The sequence below is a fragment of the Gastrolobium bilobum genome, unplaced genomic scaffold (genome assembly GCF_033153095.1).
Source record: "Gastrolobium bilobum isolate Gb01-03AN ecotype WA unplaced genomic scaffold, APGP_CSIRO_Gbil_v1 utg31892, whole genome shotgun sequence".
In the NCBI taxonomy this organism is placed as follows: domain Eukaryota; kingdom Viridiplantae; phylum Streptophyta; class Magnoliopsida; order Fabales; family Fabaceae; genus Gastrolobium; species Gastrolobium bilobum.
In genome coordinates, this window is record NW_026895430.1 from 22675 (window position 1) to 44057 (window position 21383).

The 21383-nt window shown below is 36.1% G+C and overlaps 2 protein-coding genes across 2 annotated transcripts; one reads left to right on the forward strand and one right to left on the reverse strand.

The window, feature by feature from the left end:
* Positions 1-4615: 4615 nt before the first annotated feature.
* On the reverse strand, positions 4616-16676 carry LOC133310773 (uncharacterized). Its single transcript, XM_061511764.1, has 3 exons — positions 16661-16676; positions 5374-5885; positions 4616-4651 (listed from the first exon to the last, which is right to left on the reverse strand). Exons 1-3 carry the CDS (start codon positions 16674-16676, stop codon positions 4616-4618), a joined length of 564 nt encoding a protein of 187 aa, XP_061367748.1.
* A 92-nt stretch (positions 16677-16768) lies between these two features.
* LOC133310812 (uncharacterized) lies at positions 16769-18193 on the forward strand. Its single transcript, XM_061511800.1, has 3 exons — positions 16769-16928; positions 16998-17410; positions 17510-18193. Exons 1-3 carry the CDS (start codon positions 16769-16771, stop codon positions 18191-18193), a joined length of 1257 nt encoding a protein of 418 aa, XP_061367784.1.
* The last annotated feature ends 3190 nt before the right edge of the window (positions 18194-21383 follow it).

Genomic DNA, 21383 nt, shown 5'->3' on the forward strand with positions numbered 1-21383 from the left:
ATTATTTGATTGTTTGAGCAAAGTTTTATGCTTTGCATTTGAGAAATCTCTAGAGAGAGTTTGAGTGAAACATCTCTAGGGAGGTTTGATTATCGCCATTGTTGGAGAGGTTGAGTTAACCACCACATTAGTGATTCTGATTATTTGTAACCATTATTTTCATAGTAGATTTCTGATCTGGACTAGGTCCCGTGGGTTTTTACTTCTTCATTGAAGAAGGTTTTCCTACGTTAAATCTAGTTGTGTTCTTCTTCTCTCTCTCCCGTGTTTACGTTTTGATTTTTCCGCTGCGCTGCCTGACCTGGTGAAATTCAGGCCGAGGTATTGCTGAGATCTGAGATCGAGGATCTCATTTACTGACTTCCGCAAAGGCCCCTGAGCCGATATGAGAGAACCGAGTTTTTCCCAACAATATTGAATAATCTCCGTTTGAAATTTCCAAACTCAGTGCTAAACTTTTTGATTAAAAATAATAGACATCTTAATTACATTTATTTGAGCAGGAAAGGTAAATTTGAACACGATACCTGCACCTGATTCACTCAGATTTGAATGTATTTTAAAAGGTACTTCAATTATAATAGGGTTGTCCAATTTATTAGGACAAAATTAATTACACCTAGAAAGGTGGTACATCACTTTTTATGTATAGCAGTACACCACTTTTCTTTTAGGAAGACAAGTGGGACTTTTTAGTTCAAATATATTTTTAAGTTGGTTCTTCTACTTAATTGTAATTATTTTTAACTTAATCATCGGCATCTGTTGTTATTATAATACTATTTAATAAAGTTATAACACAATAAAGTGTACGGACTAAAATAAAAATAATTGTTATAAAAAAAAATAAAAAAAATAAAAAAAAATAATTGTCATATAAAATGGCCAAAAGTGTTATACTTTTAATATTTACGCCGCATAATTATTATTGTAGATCTCGTCCCTATAGATTCCACAACAATTGTATGCCTGTCTTACAGAATTGCAACAGATGATGGAGACAATTAAAAATATTTGTACATATAAAAAAGATCAAAAAATATTTTAGTATAATTTTTACATAAAAATACTTCTGCAGTTAATGCAGATAATTTATCTGCATTTACTTGCAACATGACGTCGTTTTGAAATTGAAAGATTGGAAAATTATAATTATAAAAATTATAATAACTCTGAAATAAATTAAAATTACAAAAATACCATGATTTTCGCCCCAAAACAACGTCGTATTAAACTTATAGCAGATAACTTATTTGCAGCAACTCCAAAAAAAGCGAATCCAAATTTTTATATATAATTGTTGATTCATATATACTTTGTATTTATATTACATTAATATTAACTACCATGCATTCATTTAATTGTTAGAATTTTCCAAACTCCATTATACCAAATCATAAAGAAATAAGAACATAAAGGTGGAGGCATATCTGTCTCCATTGCAGCGGAATAACTTTGATCTTGTCTCTTGGAGTTTGTAGTCTTCCTCAGTCAAATCACCCTAAAACCGGATTCCTTAGTGTGCCGTCTCTCTCTTGATGGGGAAGAGAAACTAGGGTTGTTAATTTGACGTCTTGGGGACCATAACCCTTATAGTATTTTTTTATCTTTATTGTTGGGCCAATAAGTTCCCATTATACCTAGTTGGTCCAACACCGGTATCCACTCATTCAGCCCATACTCACTTAGGAATCTATTGGAAATATTTAACTGATCACTTTAATTTACCCAATATATATAAATAGCACAATATAATTATTACTATAATATGTGACCCACAATGATTATTAGAAAATATAATTTCCTAACAATCTCCCACTTGGGCCACATATTAACTTGAGATAATTATATCATATATCTTTAGTGCGCAACTGTATGCTATTTTTCTTTAGATTCCTCCTTAGATACAATCTGGTCCACCTCCTATATCAATATGAGATCATGGCGGCTTTTGTCACTTTCAAGCGTAACTAAACCTTCCATGGTCATCGCACCAATATATTCAATGACATAGATCAAGTATGGATGAGTGGCATGGAAATTACATGCAATGTGATCTTATCATGCCTATTTCCAACTGGTCCTACTTTAATCTTTATGAGATCAATCCTAAATTTTCTGCATACACAAAGCAGAAACACAAGCACAAAATATAATACATTCAGAGGGAAAATATCATTGAATTCTTTATTCTGCAGAAAACAAAAATAAGAATATTTCATTTATTTATTTACATAGAACACCAACATAAAGAACTCCCACTAAACCGTAGTGTCATCGAACAAAACAACACCATATGAGCAATATGCTCGTGAAAGACCTTAGGCACTAAGCCTTTAGTAAGCGGATCCGCAAGCATGGAGTTCGTCCCTATGTGTTCTATGGAAATCTGACCACTCTGAACTCTTTCTTTAACAACCAGAAACTTTATATCGATGTGCTTCGATTTTGAAGAGCTTTTGTTGTTGTTGGAGTACAACACTGCTGACCTATTGTCACAATAAATCTTCAGTGGCCTTTCAACACCACTCACTATATGCAGCCCTGTGACAAAGTTTCGCAGCCATACCCCATGGTTGGATGCCTCAAAACAAGCTACAAATTCAGCGGCCATAGTAGAGGAAGCTACGAGTGTATGTTCAACACTCTTCCAAGAAATAGCTCTTCCAGCCAACATGTAGACATAACCTGACGTGGATCTTTTACTATCTTGGCATCCAGCAAAATCAGAGTCAGTATATCCGACGATCTCTGATTCATCTGACCTCCGATATGTAAGCATATAATCTTTTGTTCTCTTTAAATACCGCATAACCTTCTTGGCTGCTTTCCAATGATCCATTCCTGGATTGCTCAAGTATCTTCCTAACACTCCCACTATAAATGCTAATATTAGGGTGAGAACAAAATTGGGCATACATAAGGCTTCCTACTGCCGAAGCATAAGGTACCTTTGTCATTTCTATCATCTCAAGCTTACCTTTAGGGCATTGGGCGAGACTAAACTTGTCTCCCCTAGATATAGGCGTATCTCCTGACGTACAATCCTTCATGCCAAATCTATCCAAAATCTTTTCAATGTAGGCCTTTTGTGATAACCGTAGGATACCTTGAGCGCGATTTCGAAGTATCTGTATTCCTAAGACAAAAGATGCATCACCAAGGTCCTTCATCTCAAAAATTTTAGTGAGAAATTTCTTGGTTTCATGCAATAAGCCTATATCACTACTGGCAAGTAAGATATCATCAACATATAGTATCAGGAATATGAATTTACTACCACTGAACTTGTGATACACACAATCTTCCACTAAGTTCACCTCAAAGCCATAGGAGATAATAACCTGATGAAATTTGTGGTACCATTGACGAGAAGCTTGCTTAAGGCCATAAATGGATTTTTTGTTCAATTTGCAAACCATAGACTTTGAATTTCCCAATAGAAATTTTTCTGGTTGCACCATATAAATTGTCTCATCAATGTTACCATTGAGAAACGCTGTCTTTACGTCCATCTGATGTAGCTCCAAATCCAAATGAGCCACAAGCGCCATTATTGTCCTAAAGGAGTCCTTCGTAGAAACCGGAGAGAAAGTCTCTTTATAGTCTATGCCTTCTTTCTGAGTGAAACCTCTAGCAACTAGACGTGCCTTATATCTTTCGATGTTGCCATTTGAATTCCTTTTGATTTTAAATATCCATTTACAACCAATGGGTTTCGCACCTTAAGGCAACTCAATAAGATCCCAAACGTCGTTGTCTTTCATAGATTGCATCTCATCTTTCATGGCATCAATCCATTTATAAGCATTAGAGCTTTCTAAGACATGTTGGAAGTTGATTGGATCATCTTCCTTCAAGCTTAAAATATTTTCATGCTCTTGAAGAAACACAGTATAATCATCTGGAATTGCATTTCTCCTTTCTCTAGTGGATCTCCTTAATGGCACTTCTTGAGTTTGTTGAGTTTGTTCTATAGGTGGCATAAGGGGTGGTTCATTATTGTCTTGACCCAAAGCAATGTCAGGGACCAAAGCCTGTTCCATAACAATGTCATGAACAGGGACCTGATCATTAATTGCTTGTTCCGTAATTGCATCTTGAATGATGAGAATATTAGGAAGAGAAATATAATTTTCTTCCTCATCAAAGACAATATTCCTTATTTTATCTTCCCCCCAAACTCAACATCCGTAAGGAATCTGGCATTTCCCGTCTCAAAAAAAGGATCTTGTAGTGGGATTATAAAACTTAAAGCCCCGAGAGCGTTCATCATATCCAACAAAATAGCAGTTGATTGTTCTTGAGTTCAACTTTCTTTCATTTGGCCTATAAGGCCTTGCTTCTGCTGGACAACCCCAAATGTGTAAATGCCTTATGCTAGGTTTCTTTCCATTCCATAGCTCATAAGGGGTTTTTGTCAATGCTTTGCTGGGAACCCTATTAAGGATATAAACTGCAGTCTTTAGTGCTTCTCCCCAAAGTGATTCTGGCAATGAAGAATGACTAAGCATACTCCTCACCATGTCTTTAAGAGTCTGGTTTCGCCTTTCCACGACACCTTTCATGCTAGGTTTACCTGGAATTGTGTATTGCGGGACGATTCCACACTCCTTTAGGAAGATCGCAAAGGGCCCTGGACGTTGTTCACCTGATCCATCAGATCTACCATAGTATTCACCACCATGATCAGATCTAATGGCCTTAATTTTCTTTCCTAACTGAAGTTAACTTCAGCTTTAAATTCTTTGAACACATCCAATGATTGTGACTTCTCTCTAATCAAATATAGGTATCCAAATCTTGAATAGTCGTCTATGAATGTGATAAAGTATTGTTGACCATTCCAAGAGGCTATAGGAAATGGTCCACAAATATCCGTATGAATCAATTCTAAGACGTCTGAAGCTCTGTTGGAACCTATTTTCCTTATGTTTGTCTGTTTTCCCTTTATGCATTCAATGTACACCTCAAAATCATCCAGATCAAAGGGTTCAAGAATTCCATCAGTCACAAGCCTCTGAATTCTCTGTTTAGAGATATGACCTAAACGCTTGTGCCACAGAACCAATACCAACAAACTAAAGTGAGAGTCATACCCTTCTTTTCGCGCCATGCCTTGTTTTTGGAACACTCTTTCTTCATGTGTCCAGATTTCTTACAAAAGAAGCAGGTGAATTCCTGGTCCTGCTTCTTTTGCTTCTTTGGAAAAGCATCCGCATTATCCTTAGCTCTCTTTCTTTTCTTGTCTTGAGAGGTTGATGCCAAGTGAGCACTATCAGTCTTCTCTCGCTGTAACCTCTCTTCCTCTTGCACGCAGTGAGAAATGAGCTCATTAAGAGTCCATTTTTCCTTTTGAGTGTTATAACTCACCACAAATTGACTGTATTGTGCAGGAAGATGGATAATAACTAAGTACATGAGCAACTCAGAGGGCAGCTCTAACTTTAATGCCTTTAGTTTTCCAGCAAGATTAGACATTTCCATAATGTACTCCCTTATGTTTCCCTTTCCTTTATACCTCATGTTTATGAGTTTGGACAAGGTTTGACCAATTTCAGCCTTTTCATTTCGAGCCAAGTATTGCTCGAGTTCCTTCAGAAACAACTTGGCATCAGTAGTCTCAACAATCGAGCCCCTAAACGCCTCCGGAACGAAACATTTCATGATCATCAGACACATGCGATTTGAGCGTTCCCACTTCTCAATTTTATCCGTGTTTGGATTTTCCTGAGTGGAAGTGGGTTTCTCAGTCCTTAGAGCATTGTCGAGATCCATGCAGCCGAGAACAATTTCCACATTCTCTTTCCACATCTTGAAATTTGCCCCATTAAGCATTGGAAGCATATTAATTTGAGCAACATAATTGGCAGCGATAGTAGAAACTATACAGAAAACAAAAAAGATAACATACAAATAATCCAAAGTAAAATGAGTTTATTATAAGATACCTAGCACAACATTAATATTTAGTCTGTGGACAAAAATATCAACTTGTAAGTGGTACTCTTAATGTAGTAATCAAACATTGACAATAAGTCCTGTCAAATCATAGCCTTCCTGTGGGCCGACTATGAATTACATGGAGAATTCTTGATAATTGTCACATATTTATTACCACAGGTATGTTTGTTACTTGGCCAAATAATAACATTCCTATGGGCCGATCACTATCCATATAAGCAATAAACACACACATGATCACACAACATATGTTATTTGACCAAACAATAACCTTCCTGTGGGCCGATTATTATTTTCATAAATAAAATATATTTATATGATCAACCTATTTGAAATCAAATTAACCTTTATAAATTTTGCCACTTTAGCGGCTAACAAATCTATCATATTCAATTTCAAATAGAAACCTTTAGGGATAATAAACACATTTAAAAATAAAATAACAACAATAAAGAAAAGTATTCTTTATCAATTCTCAATGTGTATATATATATATATATATATACATATTGTATCATTATATCATTATATCATTATATCAATAACAATAAATACCTTTTCATTATAAGGCTTAAAAATTAATCCACAATCAACGCACATGTAAGCCTTTTCAAATGAAAGCTTGAAAATGATGCGCACAATAAATACCTTTTCATTATAAGGCTTAAAAATTAATGCACAATCGACGCACATGTAAGCCTTTTCAAATGAAAGCTTGAAAATGATGCACACAATACCCAAAAATTTAAATTTGGCTTTTGACAAAGAATATCAAATCTAAGAAAAAAAATCCCAAAACCAAAGACCTTAAACATTCGATTTCTTTCAAACTATAAGTCCAAAACATTCTATGAGAATTAATTGTTCATTTAAATTTGCAATTCAAACAACAAACTCTAATTATAAAGCCAAATTATTTCCAAACATTCCATCTTTAAGAAGATTCAAAAGTTTAAATAATAAACCCTTATTAAACTGCGAATTCTAGATTTTCAAAAGATTGTAACTTTTGTTCCAAAACCAAAAATTACCGTCAGGGAACAAAAATAACACTATATAGCTAATACAAAATACATGAGATGGAACCCACATTCAAAAAAACAGTAAACTTTATGGCAAAAGACAATAAAACAAAACTTTTCATGATTCATCATATATAAAAATCACAAAACTCAATTCCCTCATGATTCAGTATGATTATGGCTCTGATACCAATTGTTGGAATTTTTAATTCCTCTAAACCTTTTGGTGATAACTATCCCCTACAAGCCAAACTCCATCATACCAAATCATAAAGAAATAAGAACATAAAGGTGGAGGCATGCCTATCTCAATTGCAGCGGAATAACTTTGATCTCGTCTCTTGGGGTTTGTAGTCTTCCTCAGTCAAATCACCCGAAAACCGGATTCCTTAGTGTGCCGTCTCTCTCTTGATGGGGAAGAAAAACTAGGGTTGTTAATTTGACATCTTGGGGACCATAACCCTTATAGTGTTTTTTTATCTTTATTGTTGGGCCAATAAGTTCCCATTATACCTAGTTGGCCCAACACCGGTATCCACTCATTCAGCCCATACTCACTTAGGAATCTATTGGGAATATTTAACTGATTACTTTAATTTATCCAATATATATAAATAGCACAATATAATTATTACTATAATATGTGACCCACAATGATTATTAGAAAATATAATTTCCTAACATCATTTATATCTAGTATTTTTAATAAATAATAATTTTTTTAAAAAATATTGATTGGTTTTATCGGTTTTGTCACGATCCGAATTCTGAATCTCATAACCGACACATACATTATCATTAAACAATCTGACAAGTCTAATTTGAACTAATATACATAAGGTTTATCAAATTATAATACAACCTACTCGTAGAAATTATGGTGCAACTGTTCTTTAATTGAACCATGACTGTGATTATGTACCTGAGCATTCTCAAGACTCAAAGTCCAAATAAAAATCTTTAGGATTGTCAAATCTCTTTATAATTCTTTTTTCAATTTCTCTTGTTGTGAGTCACCAAATTATCCCCAATTCTAATTTTTATACACTTTGATTTGTTAGAGTATGCTGCCAAGGTTTTGAATGTGTGGTCGTGGAATCGTTGCTCCTAACACAACTGAAGATATTTCTCGCAACTATGTAGTACAGAATACTAGTGGTCAAAGAAATAAGGGACTACCACCTGTAGGTTATTGTGGAGGAATTAAAGGCACAATTTTTTTTGGGTTAAATGTGTTCTAGTATTCGAACTAGTTTGTCCATGAGATAGACAAATGCTGCAAAGTTTTTAGGCGTTTTGCTCATAAGATGGTAGAGTTGTCTGTCTTTAAATTGAAGAATATGGCTAAGGTATTGTTTGATAATGTTCTAAGAGGGAGAGTTTTGGACCTATCTCCTATGACACGAGAAGAGTTTAGAGAAATTTTTATGGATCACTTTCTACCTGAAAGCGTCACAGAGGCAAAAGCTTAGGAATTTGAAGTTTTAAGACAAAATCCTAGCATGATCGTGATGAAATATGATATTAGCTTCACACAGTTACCTATATATATGATGCAACTCACATCAAGAGATTTTTAGATTGTTTGGAGAGGTCTCTATTTGACTTGATGTGCCCCCAAAAGAACCATTTCCCTTCTTACATTTCAATTGTTGATTGTTCTAGAAGGATATAAGCTAGGAGAGTCAAGGATGGAGCCTTCCAAGACAAGCAAAAGAAAGTTAAATATGATGGATCATTCCAAGATCAAAGCAGTTGCAGTAATTTGGGGCACTTAGGCAATCTTGGTAGTAAAGATCCTTTTAACCTTGCCAATGACCTAGAGTATCATCCTCAGTCAGTGCTTCCCAACAAAGATCAATTGGAATAATAATCATCAATAGGGTTTTAAGAACTACAGTGGGACCCAAGTTCCTTGTCAATGCTAGGGGAGATTCCACATAAGGCCATGTTTTTTACAAGCTGATTGTTTTCATTGTGGCCAAATTAATCATTTGAGGAAGAATGGTCCTTAGTTGATATGAGGGTCAAGCAAAGGATCAGAATTTCAAATGGTATCCTTCCTCATTGTTCAACATAGTTTGGGAGTTAGAGGTGGGGGCGACCCCATACAAGCAGAGGACAAACTCAGCCAATAAGAGAACATACCCGTATTTTTGCTATGTATAATAACCCGCATCGTTAAATTGAATAAATAAAAATTATTTATTGGTTAAAGGAGGTTAATATGATAAAGAATTTAATTCTTGCCATTTAAGTCACTTTAGGAACCAAAGTGCAATTAATGATAATATAGGGGCCAAACTACAAATATGCAAAAGTTATCCTAAACTTAAAAATGATGTCATAAGAAGAGAATTCTTGAAATTTTATGGGTTTAAAATACATTTTAAAATTGTTGCATCATTGGGTAGGACTTAGTGGAATAAAAAGAATTATTGAAGGACAAAATGATAATTTCCATGGATAAAGTGTTGACTTTTATCAAACCACACATTAAGTGAATTAACACTTAAACATTTCCTTCATTTTCCTTCATCTCCTTCGTGTAACAGCCCCTAGGCCGAGAGACTCCATGGATGGAGCTTGAAATCCACGTTTTGATTAAGCCATAAAACACCTCGGTTCCATGATGAAAGTTATCTAGTTTTTCATAACTAACAAAACCTACCAATTAGTTTTCTTGGAGGAGCTTTGTGTTGAGAGATATAACCACCCAAAGTTGGCGCCACTTTTAGAGTTGTTGGTGTTGGAGGAGTTTTGGTTGCATTCAAGCTAGGAAAACTTTTCTTTCATCCTTTTATGGAGTTTCTTGGTAAGAAAACTAGACTTTCTTTGTACTTTCTTGCAGATCATAATTTAGGTTCTTTGATTAATAGTGATTCATGTTGTGGGTAATAGAGTATGAAATGGGCATGAGTTATGTTGGAATAAATGTTAAAGAATTGGAGTTAATGGTGAAAAAGCATTGAAAACTACCATTTCACATACTATGGAAATGTAGTCTATGAATAAAGGTTACTTAGATTTTGTAGAATATATAAATAGTGATTTATGATATGAACATGTTTGTAAGATATTCAAGGAAAATGTTCTTGATAAAGGAAATGTAAGAAAATCACCCTTTGAACTACTTTTGGAATTTTCAATCATGAACAAAGTAAGGGTTTTGTGATTTAAGCCTTGGAATTGAATATGTGATGGTGGTTTCATGTTTGATTGGTGATATAGGTTTGAACCAAGTGATAACTTGGTAGAGGATCAAGCTTGGGATTAATCCATTGGTGGAAACCTTGCTTCTTGAATTGTCAAGAATATGGTGAGAGTTCTAAATCCATGTTTGTGAAGTATATTTAAGTATTGGTTTGATTATTTGATGTTTGATAGTATATTGATCACACTTTTAACCTTTAAATAGGTGTTTTTGGTGTGAAAGTCTTGTGGAGTTGATTACTTAAACTACAAGAAAGTTTGGAAAGAAGTAACTACAAGAGGTAAACTCTTGTTCTTGGATTTTTATCCCTCTTGGTTGTTCCTCCATGGTCCAATGGGACGATGGTTGTATGTTTAGATGATTGCTGTATATTAGTCTTATGGTATAGATGCATTCATATAGAGTTGTTGTGTTATTGGTGAGTGCAACATTGGACAAACACTAGTGGTGAAATGTATGTGATATGATTGTTTAGTTCTTTGACCAATCAGAACATGAACTTTCCTCCCGGGGTTTCATCCATTAAGGAACACCCCTTGGAAGTCTACTACTTTTGGGAGGCATCCAACGGAGTTAGCATGGTGCTCTTGGAGCAAGGATCCAAGGTGGACTAGTTGAACGAATCCAAGGTGTACTTGTTTCACGGATTTAAGGTGGACTAGTTGCATGGATCGATAGTCATTTATACATCCCTATATATATATATATTGCTTTTATACCATGTGTACTAATCTTTTTTCATGTAGGAAGAGAACTCTTGGGTGGAGAATTACTCCAAGAACCTAGGATTTACTGAGATGTTTATCTCAATCTTCTGAGGATTATATTTCAGGTACTTAGACTGAGACTGGTGGTAGCTCACAGGGAAAGAGACCCACACATAGTTAGAGACCCACATGCTTTAATGGAGACTTGATATGTTTATGTTATGCAATTGAAGATTTGCTTATGATGTATATATTGTTATTTTAAGGATGGATTATATGTATCGGCATATTTTGTAAAGCCTTATACGCTTATGGAAGCACTTGTGTAGTTTGGATTAAGGTTTATATATATGGCAGGTGTTGCCTTTCTTTAGTTAATTACATGTTAGTGTAATTTTATTATTTGGGTATTGGATTTGTAGATCCTATGGTACTTGCATGATTATTGATGTATGATTATACAATGGATAGAAAGTAAGGGCACAGAGCCAAATATGTTGAATTCATGGATGGATTCTAGGTTTAGCCTAGTGGATAGTTTGGATTTCATGGATGTAATTTGATAAATTGTATATTAGGTATTATTGTTGTATTGGGATGAATCCCTAGAGCCTCAAAATACAGCCTAGATGATGTCCATTTGATTCTAACCGAGGTGGTATATGATTATCATACTCGGGTGGTTACTTACCATTACTTATGGTTTGTAAAGTTTATAGTGTAAAAGATGTGAGGTATAGAAGAGCCTGATATAGTTTGAGTGGATATTCAAGAAATAGAGTGTATGGCAATACATAACGAAAAAGCAAAACATTAGTTCACATTATTAACTAAGACTAATTATGACACTTTAATATGTAGTTTTCGCTTTATTATTTATGTATGTTGCGCCTAATACCATATGTGACACACTTACAAGTGACCCATTGCACATGGCTCAATCATTGATTCAGAAAACCCATAGTCAACCAGAATTGTGGTCCAATAAGTATGGCCCATTTGTTTAAAGAAATAATAATTTGAAATATAACAAATTACGATCAAATTCAAGTCCAAATGAAGCAGCATATATGATTGTGATTTGTTTGGCAAGAAAATGAAAGCAACACATTTGACATGATTTGAGATATAAGATTTGGGATGTATTTTGAATGATTTAATTAGAATGATTTATTTATTTTTAGAATTTAATCACCTTTATATTTATTTTAGGAATTTTTCTTATTTTTAGGATTTTAGAATTAAAATTTTGAATTTTGGATCAATTTGTAATTAGCCTATAAAAGGGTGCTTATGACCCTTATTGTAGGAGTTAAATTTTGTTATTTTGATAACCAAAAATTGAGAACAGGAGGATAACTCTTTTATGAAATCATAACTTTCTGTTTAGCCACTTTTCTATGCATTTTTCAGCATTATTAGGTATCAGAGTACTATGTTTCCTTCAACCAATGGCTGAACATAATCATAGAGGTCATTGATAGCGGAGTCCTGATGGCAAGGGATGCAGATTCATTCCTAAAGAAGACAGACAACAACGTCATATGAACCTGCAAGATATAGAAAATGAAAAGCACGAACGACGGATCTAGGATTTGAAGTGGCTACTTGAGCAAGTGTTGGACAAGAAAATCCAAGTTTTGGAGTGCTTGTGCGGGCGCAGGCCAAAAAAATCCAAAATTTGAAGCGACGACTAGTGAACACATAGCGAGAAAATATAAGTTTTGGTTTGACAACTTATAGAGGCGCAAAGCATGAAAATCCAATTTTTGGAATAGCGACTTGCATGGACAAAGTTGGACATTCAATCCGAAGAAGGAATTGAATTAGAGGGTGCATCTTATAACGAAAAGAAGGATGTCAATCTTTTGAGGATTTTAAACCAGGGACGAAATTAGGGAGTACGACCTGAAAATCTGTCCACTTTTCAAGAAATCGAGATACAACTAAACATTCGTGACTTTGAAGTCTATGATGATAATCCAATTCATGATGATTATCCAATTTATGATAATTATTCAATTTTTGATGATTATCTGATTTATGATGATTATCCAATCTACGATGATTATATAGTTTATAATAAATCTAATGGAGAATTAGATGATGAAGATTTAATTTAAGAAGAATTGCCATTTCAGTTTCTACCTAAAGTGAATGAAATCAAAGAAGATAAAGAAGATTTGAGGATGAATCTTTTTCTAGCAGTGGAGAATGATGCACTTACAGTTGGCCCATTGCACATGGCTCAATCATTAATTTAAGAAGCCAGAGTCAACCAGAATTATGGTCCAATAAGTATAGCCCAATTGTTAAAAGAAGCATTAATTTGAAATATAACAAATTATGATCAAATCCAAGTCCAAATGAAGAAGCATATATAATTTTGATTCATTTGGCAAGAAAAGGAAAGCAACACATTTGGCATGATTTAGAAGTTAATTACTTTTATATTTATTTTAGGACTTTTCCTTATTTTTAGGATTTTAGAATTTAGAATTTCGGATCAATTTGTAATTAGTCTATAAAAAGTTGTTTATGACCTTTATTGTAGGAGTTAAATTTTGTTAATTTGATAATCAAAAATTGAGAACTGAAGAGTTAGGGTCTGCTTGATTCTTGTTCTTAAAAACAGTTTTTAAGTTTTTAAAACAAAAAAATAAAAAAATCTGTTTGGGAATAATTGTTTTGCAAAATGCTTCCCAAAACAATGACTTTTTTTTTGTTTTTAAAACCAGAAAACCAAAACAACTTGAGGATGTTCTCAAGCGCTGTTTGCGATTTTTTTTAGGCGGTGGCAAAATTGTAATTATCAGCATTCATTAATGGCAGTTTCGTAAATATTAGACGGCATTTTTGTAATTCTAAAATTTTATTAATGGCAGTTTCGTAAATATTAGATGGCATTTTTGTAATTCTAAAATTTCATGAATGACATTTTTGTAAATAATTACAACTTCTTTATAACTTTAATTTAACTACACTCAAACAAGTTTTTTTGTTTTTTTACTCTCAAAATCAGTTTTTAAAATTCATATTTAAAACAGTTTTTGAAAACAAAAAAACTAAAACATTTTCAAACACACCTTTACTTTTTATGAAATCCTAACTTTCTGTTTAACTACTTTTCTATGCACTTTTCAGGAAGTAGCAAGATTAAGCATCTAATGCAGTGATATCACGTAAGCTCTAATATGCTCATTAAATGCTCGTGTGTTGTTTGATTCAAGATCTACACATTCATGTCTCCGAGTTTTTCTATCCAATTTTGTAGAGATCCCACTCTATTAGAAAATATTTTCTAGTAGTCACACCAGTTTAAAAATTCATCTTATTAAAATATATTTGTAAACATGGTGAGATTTCTATTACCAACAAAAAGTCTATGGCAAACTTGATTTTATTGGATATGTTGCAGTTTGATATAATTTTTAGAATGGTTTGGCTAGCCTCTTGCCATGCTACTACTGATTGTCGTAGAAGATTTTTTTTCTCGATATTCTAAGAGGTGAACCATTCCAATTCCAAGGCAATTGCAGCTTAGATCCAGTACGTGTAGTATCAACCTTATGTGCATGACAGATGTTACATAGAGGATGTCGAGGTTTTTTAGCTCTAATTACAAATGTTGATAAACCAGTGATTAAATTAGAACAAATATTGGTTGTTAAGGAGTTTCTAGATGTATTTCCAAAAGAATTTTTTGGATTACCTCCACACCGTGAGAATGAGTTTTGTATTGATGTAGTTGTTGCTTCCTCTCCAATATCTATTCCTCCTTAGCAAATGGCTTATTGAATTAAAAGAGCTGAAAGTCCAACTTTACAAGAATTATTAGATAAAGGTCTTATTCGATTAAGTACTTCACATTGAGGAGTCCCTATCATTTTCGCTAAGAAGAAAGACGAGACTATGCCATTATGCATATACTATTGCCAACTAAATAAGGTGACAATACACAAAAAATATCCTCTTCAACAAATTGATTATTTGTTTGATTAGTTCCAAGGTGCACAATTTTTCTCTAAATTTGATTTGTGATCAAGATATCACTAACTATGAATTAGGGATTAATATATACCAAAGACCGTTTTTCGTTTCCATTTTGAACATTATGAATTCTTGGTCATATCCTTTAGGTGGTGTTTGGTACAAGTTTTTTTAGAGGATACCCAGGCATCTGAGAGTGGTATTATGTGTTGTCCATGTTTGGTAAAAGAGAATACAAAATTTTCCTACCAAACTTAGTTGCCTAGCCTTTCAGTATTGTGTGGAAAAATGGTCAAAACATATTGTGCTAGATACCCACTTCTCATGTGGTATTTCACGATAACCAGCTAAATGAGGGATAAAGGACGAAGGACCGAACAAATATACCCTCTCTTAACCTAGCGTGAAAGTGATAATTTCCATTGCCAAATCTGTGTGTTATCACTGTAAGAACTCACTTTTTCGTTTCTGGGTTGCACAAGATCTCCAAACGATCATTGCAAGTGGTTTTGCATGTTCTAAACCACACACTGAATCCAAATGGAAGCCTATATAATGCAAATCCACGTAATCCAAATGGTAGTGAGATCCGAATGGATGGTTCTTGATTCTGTGATTAAGTTGTTGACGATTTGGCTTGTGGTCAAGTTTACAAGCACCAGTCTGACATTGAATCAACAATACAAAGTTCTTTTTTCTCCTGTTTATTTGAAATATTTTCAATATTTTCGTAGTTATCTCTTGTCGTAGTATTGAGTTACAACATATTTCTTGGCCTCATGTGCCTCAACAGATCTGCACTTGACATTATCCAGTTTTTAATATTACAAGCAAAATTTTATTTATGAAGTATACAAGATTAGACAATCTGTTGTGAAATTCACATATTCCCTGTTGCCTAATTCTCCTTCAAAACCCAACTATGATTATATATATTACAACATGATTTGGTTACTATTTGTGATTATATGATTGGTTGTTGAGATGCTTAGTCATTTGGACCATATAATTGTGAATGTCAGGCATCATCTCAGTGGCTTCAAGAATGCTTAATAGTGATGCACTAAATGTTGACCCGTCAATCACACAGACTCTGTCACCTCCTTTTTATTAACATTTTGAGACATGGCTATCCCTTTTGTATGAGAAGATTATGTAATGAAATTAGGCAAGGAGATACAAAGGATTTTTTCCTTTTCGAACCCTAGGCCACTCATCCGTGGAGAACCAACCCACCATAGGGAGATCCCCTGTGGCCCAGCCATTGTGGGTGGGTAACCTCTCCATTGTGTAGCTTGGTTGCTGAAGGGAAGTCGGTTTGTTTCTTGTGATTGCATCGATTTGACTCTGGCTTCTTCTCGATTTTTTCTGCTCGGTTTGGTTCAACGCACTGTTGGCTTCCTGGTTCTAGGTTGCTACACATGGGCTGGCTTCTGAATCTCAGCTTCAGCCACGTGTAGCAAGTTCCTCTGCTCGTGTTGTGCTACTAATTCACATTGAAACTTATTCCTTTTCTTGTTGACTCTGCAGTTAATGGGCTTTCTGCTTGATCGCTTTTTGTGGCACACTTGTGAACAGTTTCGTGGTCCGTTGTGGGGCCACCTTGACCTGTAAACGGTGGGTGAGCAGCTTTCATTCAGTTTTATTTATCACGAAGGATAAGGAGGTTGTTGGTGGGGTCTTTTGGCATTTATTCGGTGGGTAAGCTTCTCACTTTGTTTATTCGTCTGCCACGTCCACCCTCATTTGATTTGGAGAAAAACCTGCTGGTGGGGTCATTGTCTCTTTCTAGTCACATTTACTTCGGTTGGTGACTTATTTATTGTATCTTTTTGTGGTCTGGGTATAATTGATATATCGTTGTCCCCGAAATGGGGAAGAACAGAAAGAAAAAACCAAGCACCATTGTGCAGGGTGTCACTGCAGCCGCTGAGGATGTAGAGGTTAGTCCCACAGTACAGGTTCCCAGCCCTTCGAGCATCCTGCCGGTTGCAGACCAAGTGTTTGATGAAAATCTCCAACCAGAAGACTGTTCTGATTCTGAGGATTCTTCAGCGAATTTGAACTCCCATAATGTGACTCCTAGTTCCTAACAAGCAGTATCCTCAGAACTTTCTGTAACTCTAGGAGTGGACGATTCCGTCACTGAAAAAGTGGAGGGCAACTCTAATGGAGCGGGTGAATCCAAAATTCAGCAGCCAATACTCCCAATTGCTCCATGGGCCAATCTTTTCAAAGACAATAGATCAGAAAATAAAGGCCACCAGTGGAGCGATGAAATTGAGCCTTCAAGTTCAGATGACAAGCTCATAGTCGAACTTGGAGATGTGCAAGCCATTGATGAAACTATTGGCTTTTGTTTGATCGGGTATATAGCTGGGAAATTTTCGGGCCTCAAAGCTCTACTTAATGTTTGTAGGAAATGGGGAGTGAAGTATTCATACTCTCCTCATTCCAGCGGATGGCTAATCTTCAGGTTTCTTACCGAGGAGGACATGAACAAGGTCCTCCAAGTTGGTCCTTACTTTGTTTTTAAGAGCCCTCTCCTTTTGAAACCAGTGCCCCCTTTTTTCCACTTTGGTGATGAGGAACTTAGCAAAATTCCAGTTTAGATTAGGCTGAGGAACCTACCTCTGGAGCTATGGAGGAAAAAGGCTCTTGGCAAGATTCTTAGCAAGATAGGAAAACCTTTGAGAACCGATCACCTAATAGCCACTACGGGTTCAATCTCTTTTGCCCATGCATTAGTGGAGGTTGATGCATCCAAAGATTTAACTCAGGTGGTGTTCATCCAACTACCCGATGGTAATGTGATTAAGCAACCGGTGGAGTATGAAAATGAACCAACTTTCTGTTCCTACTGTAAAACTATAGGACATGAAATGGGTTCTTGCACTTATGCACCCAAAACAAAAGGCTCGGTGGAGGCACCTAAAAAAACCGAGGCAGTCTTGCAACCAGCATTGGAAGCTTTGGACCAGCCTTTTGGGAAAACTTTGACTGAGGGTCAGATTCATCTCCCCCTAGGTACTCCTTTGACAGTTACCAATGGGGGCTTCACTGTTGTTTCTTCCAAATCTAAAAGGAAGAAACTTAGAGCTACGGTGAGGAAATTGCAGTCTACCAAACTGCCAGGCAGATCTTTCAAAACCGTGAAGAAGCTTGTCCAGGTGTACGATTTTCCTCCTATCATGAATGTTGCAGCATCTGCTCCTAATATTGCTGATGGGAAATCAAAGCTGCCTTTGTCCCCCTCTATATGTCCTATCAGCTCTCCAGCGAATAAATCTCTCTAAGTGGGTACTGATCGGTCATCCAAGCCTTTAATTGGAGATATTGGGAAATCAAAACTGCCAACGTCCTCTGCCAAAGAAGTTGGCACTAATTGTTCTGCCCAACCTATTACCTCCAATGCCCCTCAAGCTAGTCAATTCGGTTCAATAATGGATAGTGCAGCTGCAGCCAATTAGTCAGATTTAAATCTGAAGATAATTAATCTGAAGGAACCAGTTCTGCGTAGGGAAAAAAAAAACTGCCCGCAGCCTTTGAAGGCAATGAAGATAAGATCAAAAAATAATTCAAAGACCGGTGCTGGGGATCTTATCCCCTCTCCATCTATATGATCATATCCTCTTGGAATATTAGAGGCTTCAACATGCCTCTAAAGCATAGTGCAATGCAAAAATTTCTTCGCACTAAAGAAGTTGATATCATGGCTATTTTGGAAACAAAGCTGGATTCTGTCTCTGTAAACAATATTATGTGCAAGAAGTTCAAAGATTGGAATTTTTCTGACAATTTATTATCCCACAATGCTGGTCGTATTATTTTGTTATGGAAAGCTAACAAATCTACTTTATCTGTGATATGTTGTACAACTCAAATTATCCATTGCTCATGCATTTGCAAGGAAACCAACCAAGAATTTCTGGTCACTTTTACATATGGACTGCACTCCATTTCTGCCAGAAGAGCTATGTGGTCCAGTCTAGCTAGTTTATCTCCCACCAATGACTCCCCTTGGCTAATTTTAGGGGATTTCAACAGCGTATTATCTCCTAATGAACGATTATATGGGGCTGATGTTTCCGCTTATGAAATCAGGGATTTTAATGAGTGTTGCACAGATTTGGGTTTATCCAATCTTAATTTTCATGGGTCTACTTTTACTTGGACAAATGGCAGGATCTGGAGCAAGATTGATATGGCCTTATGTAACACCAGCTGGAATGCTCATTTTGAAAATTCTAATTGTCAAATATCGGATTTTGAATCTGTATCCGATCATGCTGCCTTAATTGTCAACACCAACAACACACTTAGGAGAGGCAAGAGCCCCATTCAGGTTCAATAATGTTGTTGCTTCTCTTCCCCAATTCTTAGATGTAGTATCCGCTGGTTGGGAGGGAAATCTTCTTGGTTACCGTATGTGGGTTGTTTGCAAGAAATTAAATGCCCTCAAAGGACCTATTAAAACACTTGCTAGCAGGGAACTCAACAAGCTGTCTTCTAGGATTGATCAAGCAGAATCTGAATATAATCAAGTCCTTCTTTCTCTCCAGCAGCATCCCACTGATCCGAATTTGTTGTGCCTTGCTGACAATAGCAGGCATCAGATAATGCATCTGCGCAAAGCTGAGCATGTCCAAACAGCTCAGATCTTGAAAACCGGTATTTGATTCAATCTGATAGATGCACTAGTTTCTTCCATGCCTATATCAAGCGTTTAAAACATGCTCGGTTTATAGCAGCTATTGCCTTACCAAATGGGCAACCTACCTCCTCCTAGTCTGAGATAGCTGAGGCTTTTGTCCTCCACTTCAGTAAGTTGTTTCAAGTTTCTAATACTGATTATGCCCCTATTTCTGCTATCTGTGAGGCAGGTCCGAAGGTCCCCAGCTCTAGTTTTGACATCTTGCTGGCTCCAATCTCCAAGCAAGATGTATGGAATGTTCTATCCTCCATGGATGATAATAAATCCCCGGGTCCTGATGGCTACAGCTCCCTGTTCTTTAAAAAATCTTGGAGCATTTTGGGTGATGACATTTATGAAGCTGTGAATGAATTCTTTATTTCAGGGAAACTGCTCAAGCAAATTAATCATGCGTTTATTGCTCTTATTCCTAAATCGGATCATGCCAATCAAGTAAAAGATTTTCGGCCTATATCTTGTTGTAATGTTTTGTACAAGATTATCTCTAAGATCCTGGTAGCCCGTATTGCTCCTGTCCTGGAGCACATCATTAGCCCTTTTCAGTCTGCTTTCCTCAAGAATAGGAATATGATAGATAATATTTTCCTCATTCAAGAGCTTCTTAGAAAGTATTTTCGGAAAAGGATCTCTCCCAGGTGCCTACTGAAAATTGATCTCCACAAGGCATATGACTCTGTTTCCTGGTGTTTTCTTAAGTGGATGCTTGCCTCGATTGGGTTTCCTTCCAGGTTCACCGACTGGATTATGGAATGTGTCTCAACTACTTCCTTTAGCGTTGTGGTGAATGGCTCAATTCATGGTCACTTTCAAGGGGGTAGGGGTTTGAGGCAAGGTGATCCCCTTTCCCCCTATCTTTTTGTTCTTTGTCTTGAGTATTTATCGAGAGATTTGAGTAGCCTCGAGGACAATATTAACTTTCAGTTTCATCCTGCTTGCTGTGATTTGAAAATATCTCACTTGGCTTTCGTGGATGATATTATGCTCCTGTCTAGGGGAAACGTGCCTTCGGTTACTACTATCTTTGCTAGGCTCTCCCACTTTTGCTCAGTTTCGGGTCTATCCATTAGTGCTGATAAATCCGCCATCTATTCAGCTGGTATGGATTCTGATTCCCTAGCTGAGGTGCAGCGCCTCACAAGGTTTGAGTTGGGTTCCTTCCCCTTCAGGTATCTCAGAGTGCCTTTGCTATCTTCTAGATTAAGTGTCATTCACTATGACCCGCTTTTATCTAAGATTATGAGCCTTGCTCAAGGCTGGAATATAAAGACACTTTCTTATGCAGGGAAACTTGTGCTTATTAGAGCAGTCATCGAGGGTATTACCAATTTTTGGATGGGAATCTTTCCTCTCCCTGTTTCAGTCATCAGTCGGATTAACGCTATTTGCCAGAATTTCTTGTGGGGTAAACCAAATAACAGCATGTCTAAACCATTGGTTTCTTGGGCGAAAATCTATTGTCCGAAGCAAGAAGGGGGCCTTGGCCTTTTTAGTCTTAAGGAGTGGAACCTTGCCTTGCTTACTAGGATTCTATGGGACATTCATGCCAAGAAAGACTCTTTATGGATAAAATGGGTCCACAGCCACTATCTCCAAGAAGGTAATATTTGGGAACATGTCCCTTCCCACTCTGACTATCCTTTGTTCAAGAAAATCATCTTGATTAGAGATCTTCTTTTGAACCGTGAGCACCATAAGGAAGGGGCGATCCAAGTCATTTGCTCTTGGACTTCTATTGATTCTCTTGTTGCTAGCAAAGCCTACAATTATTTCAG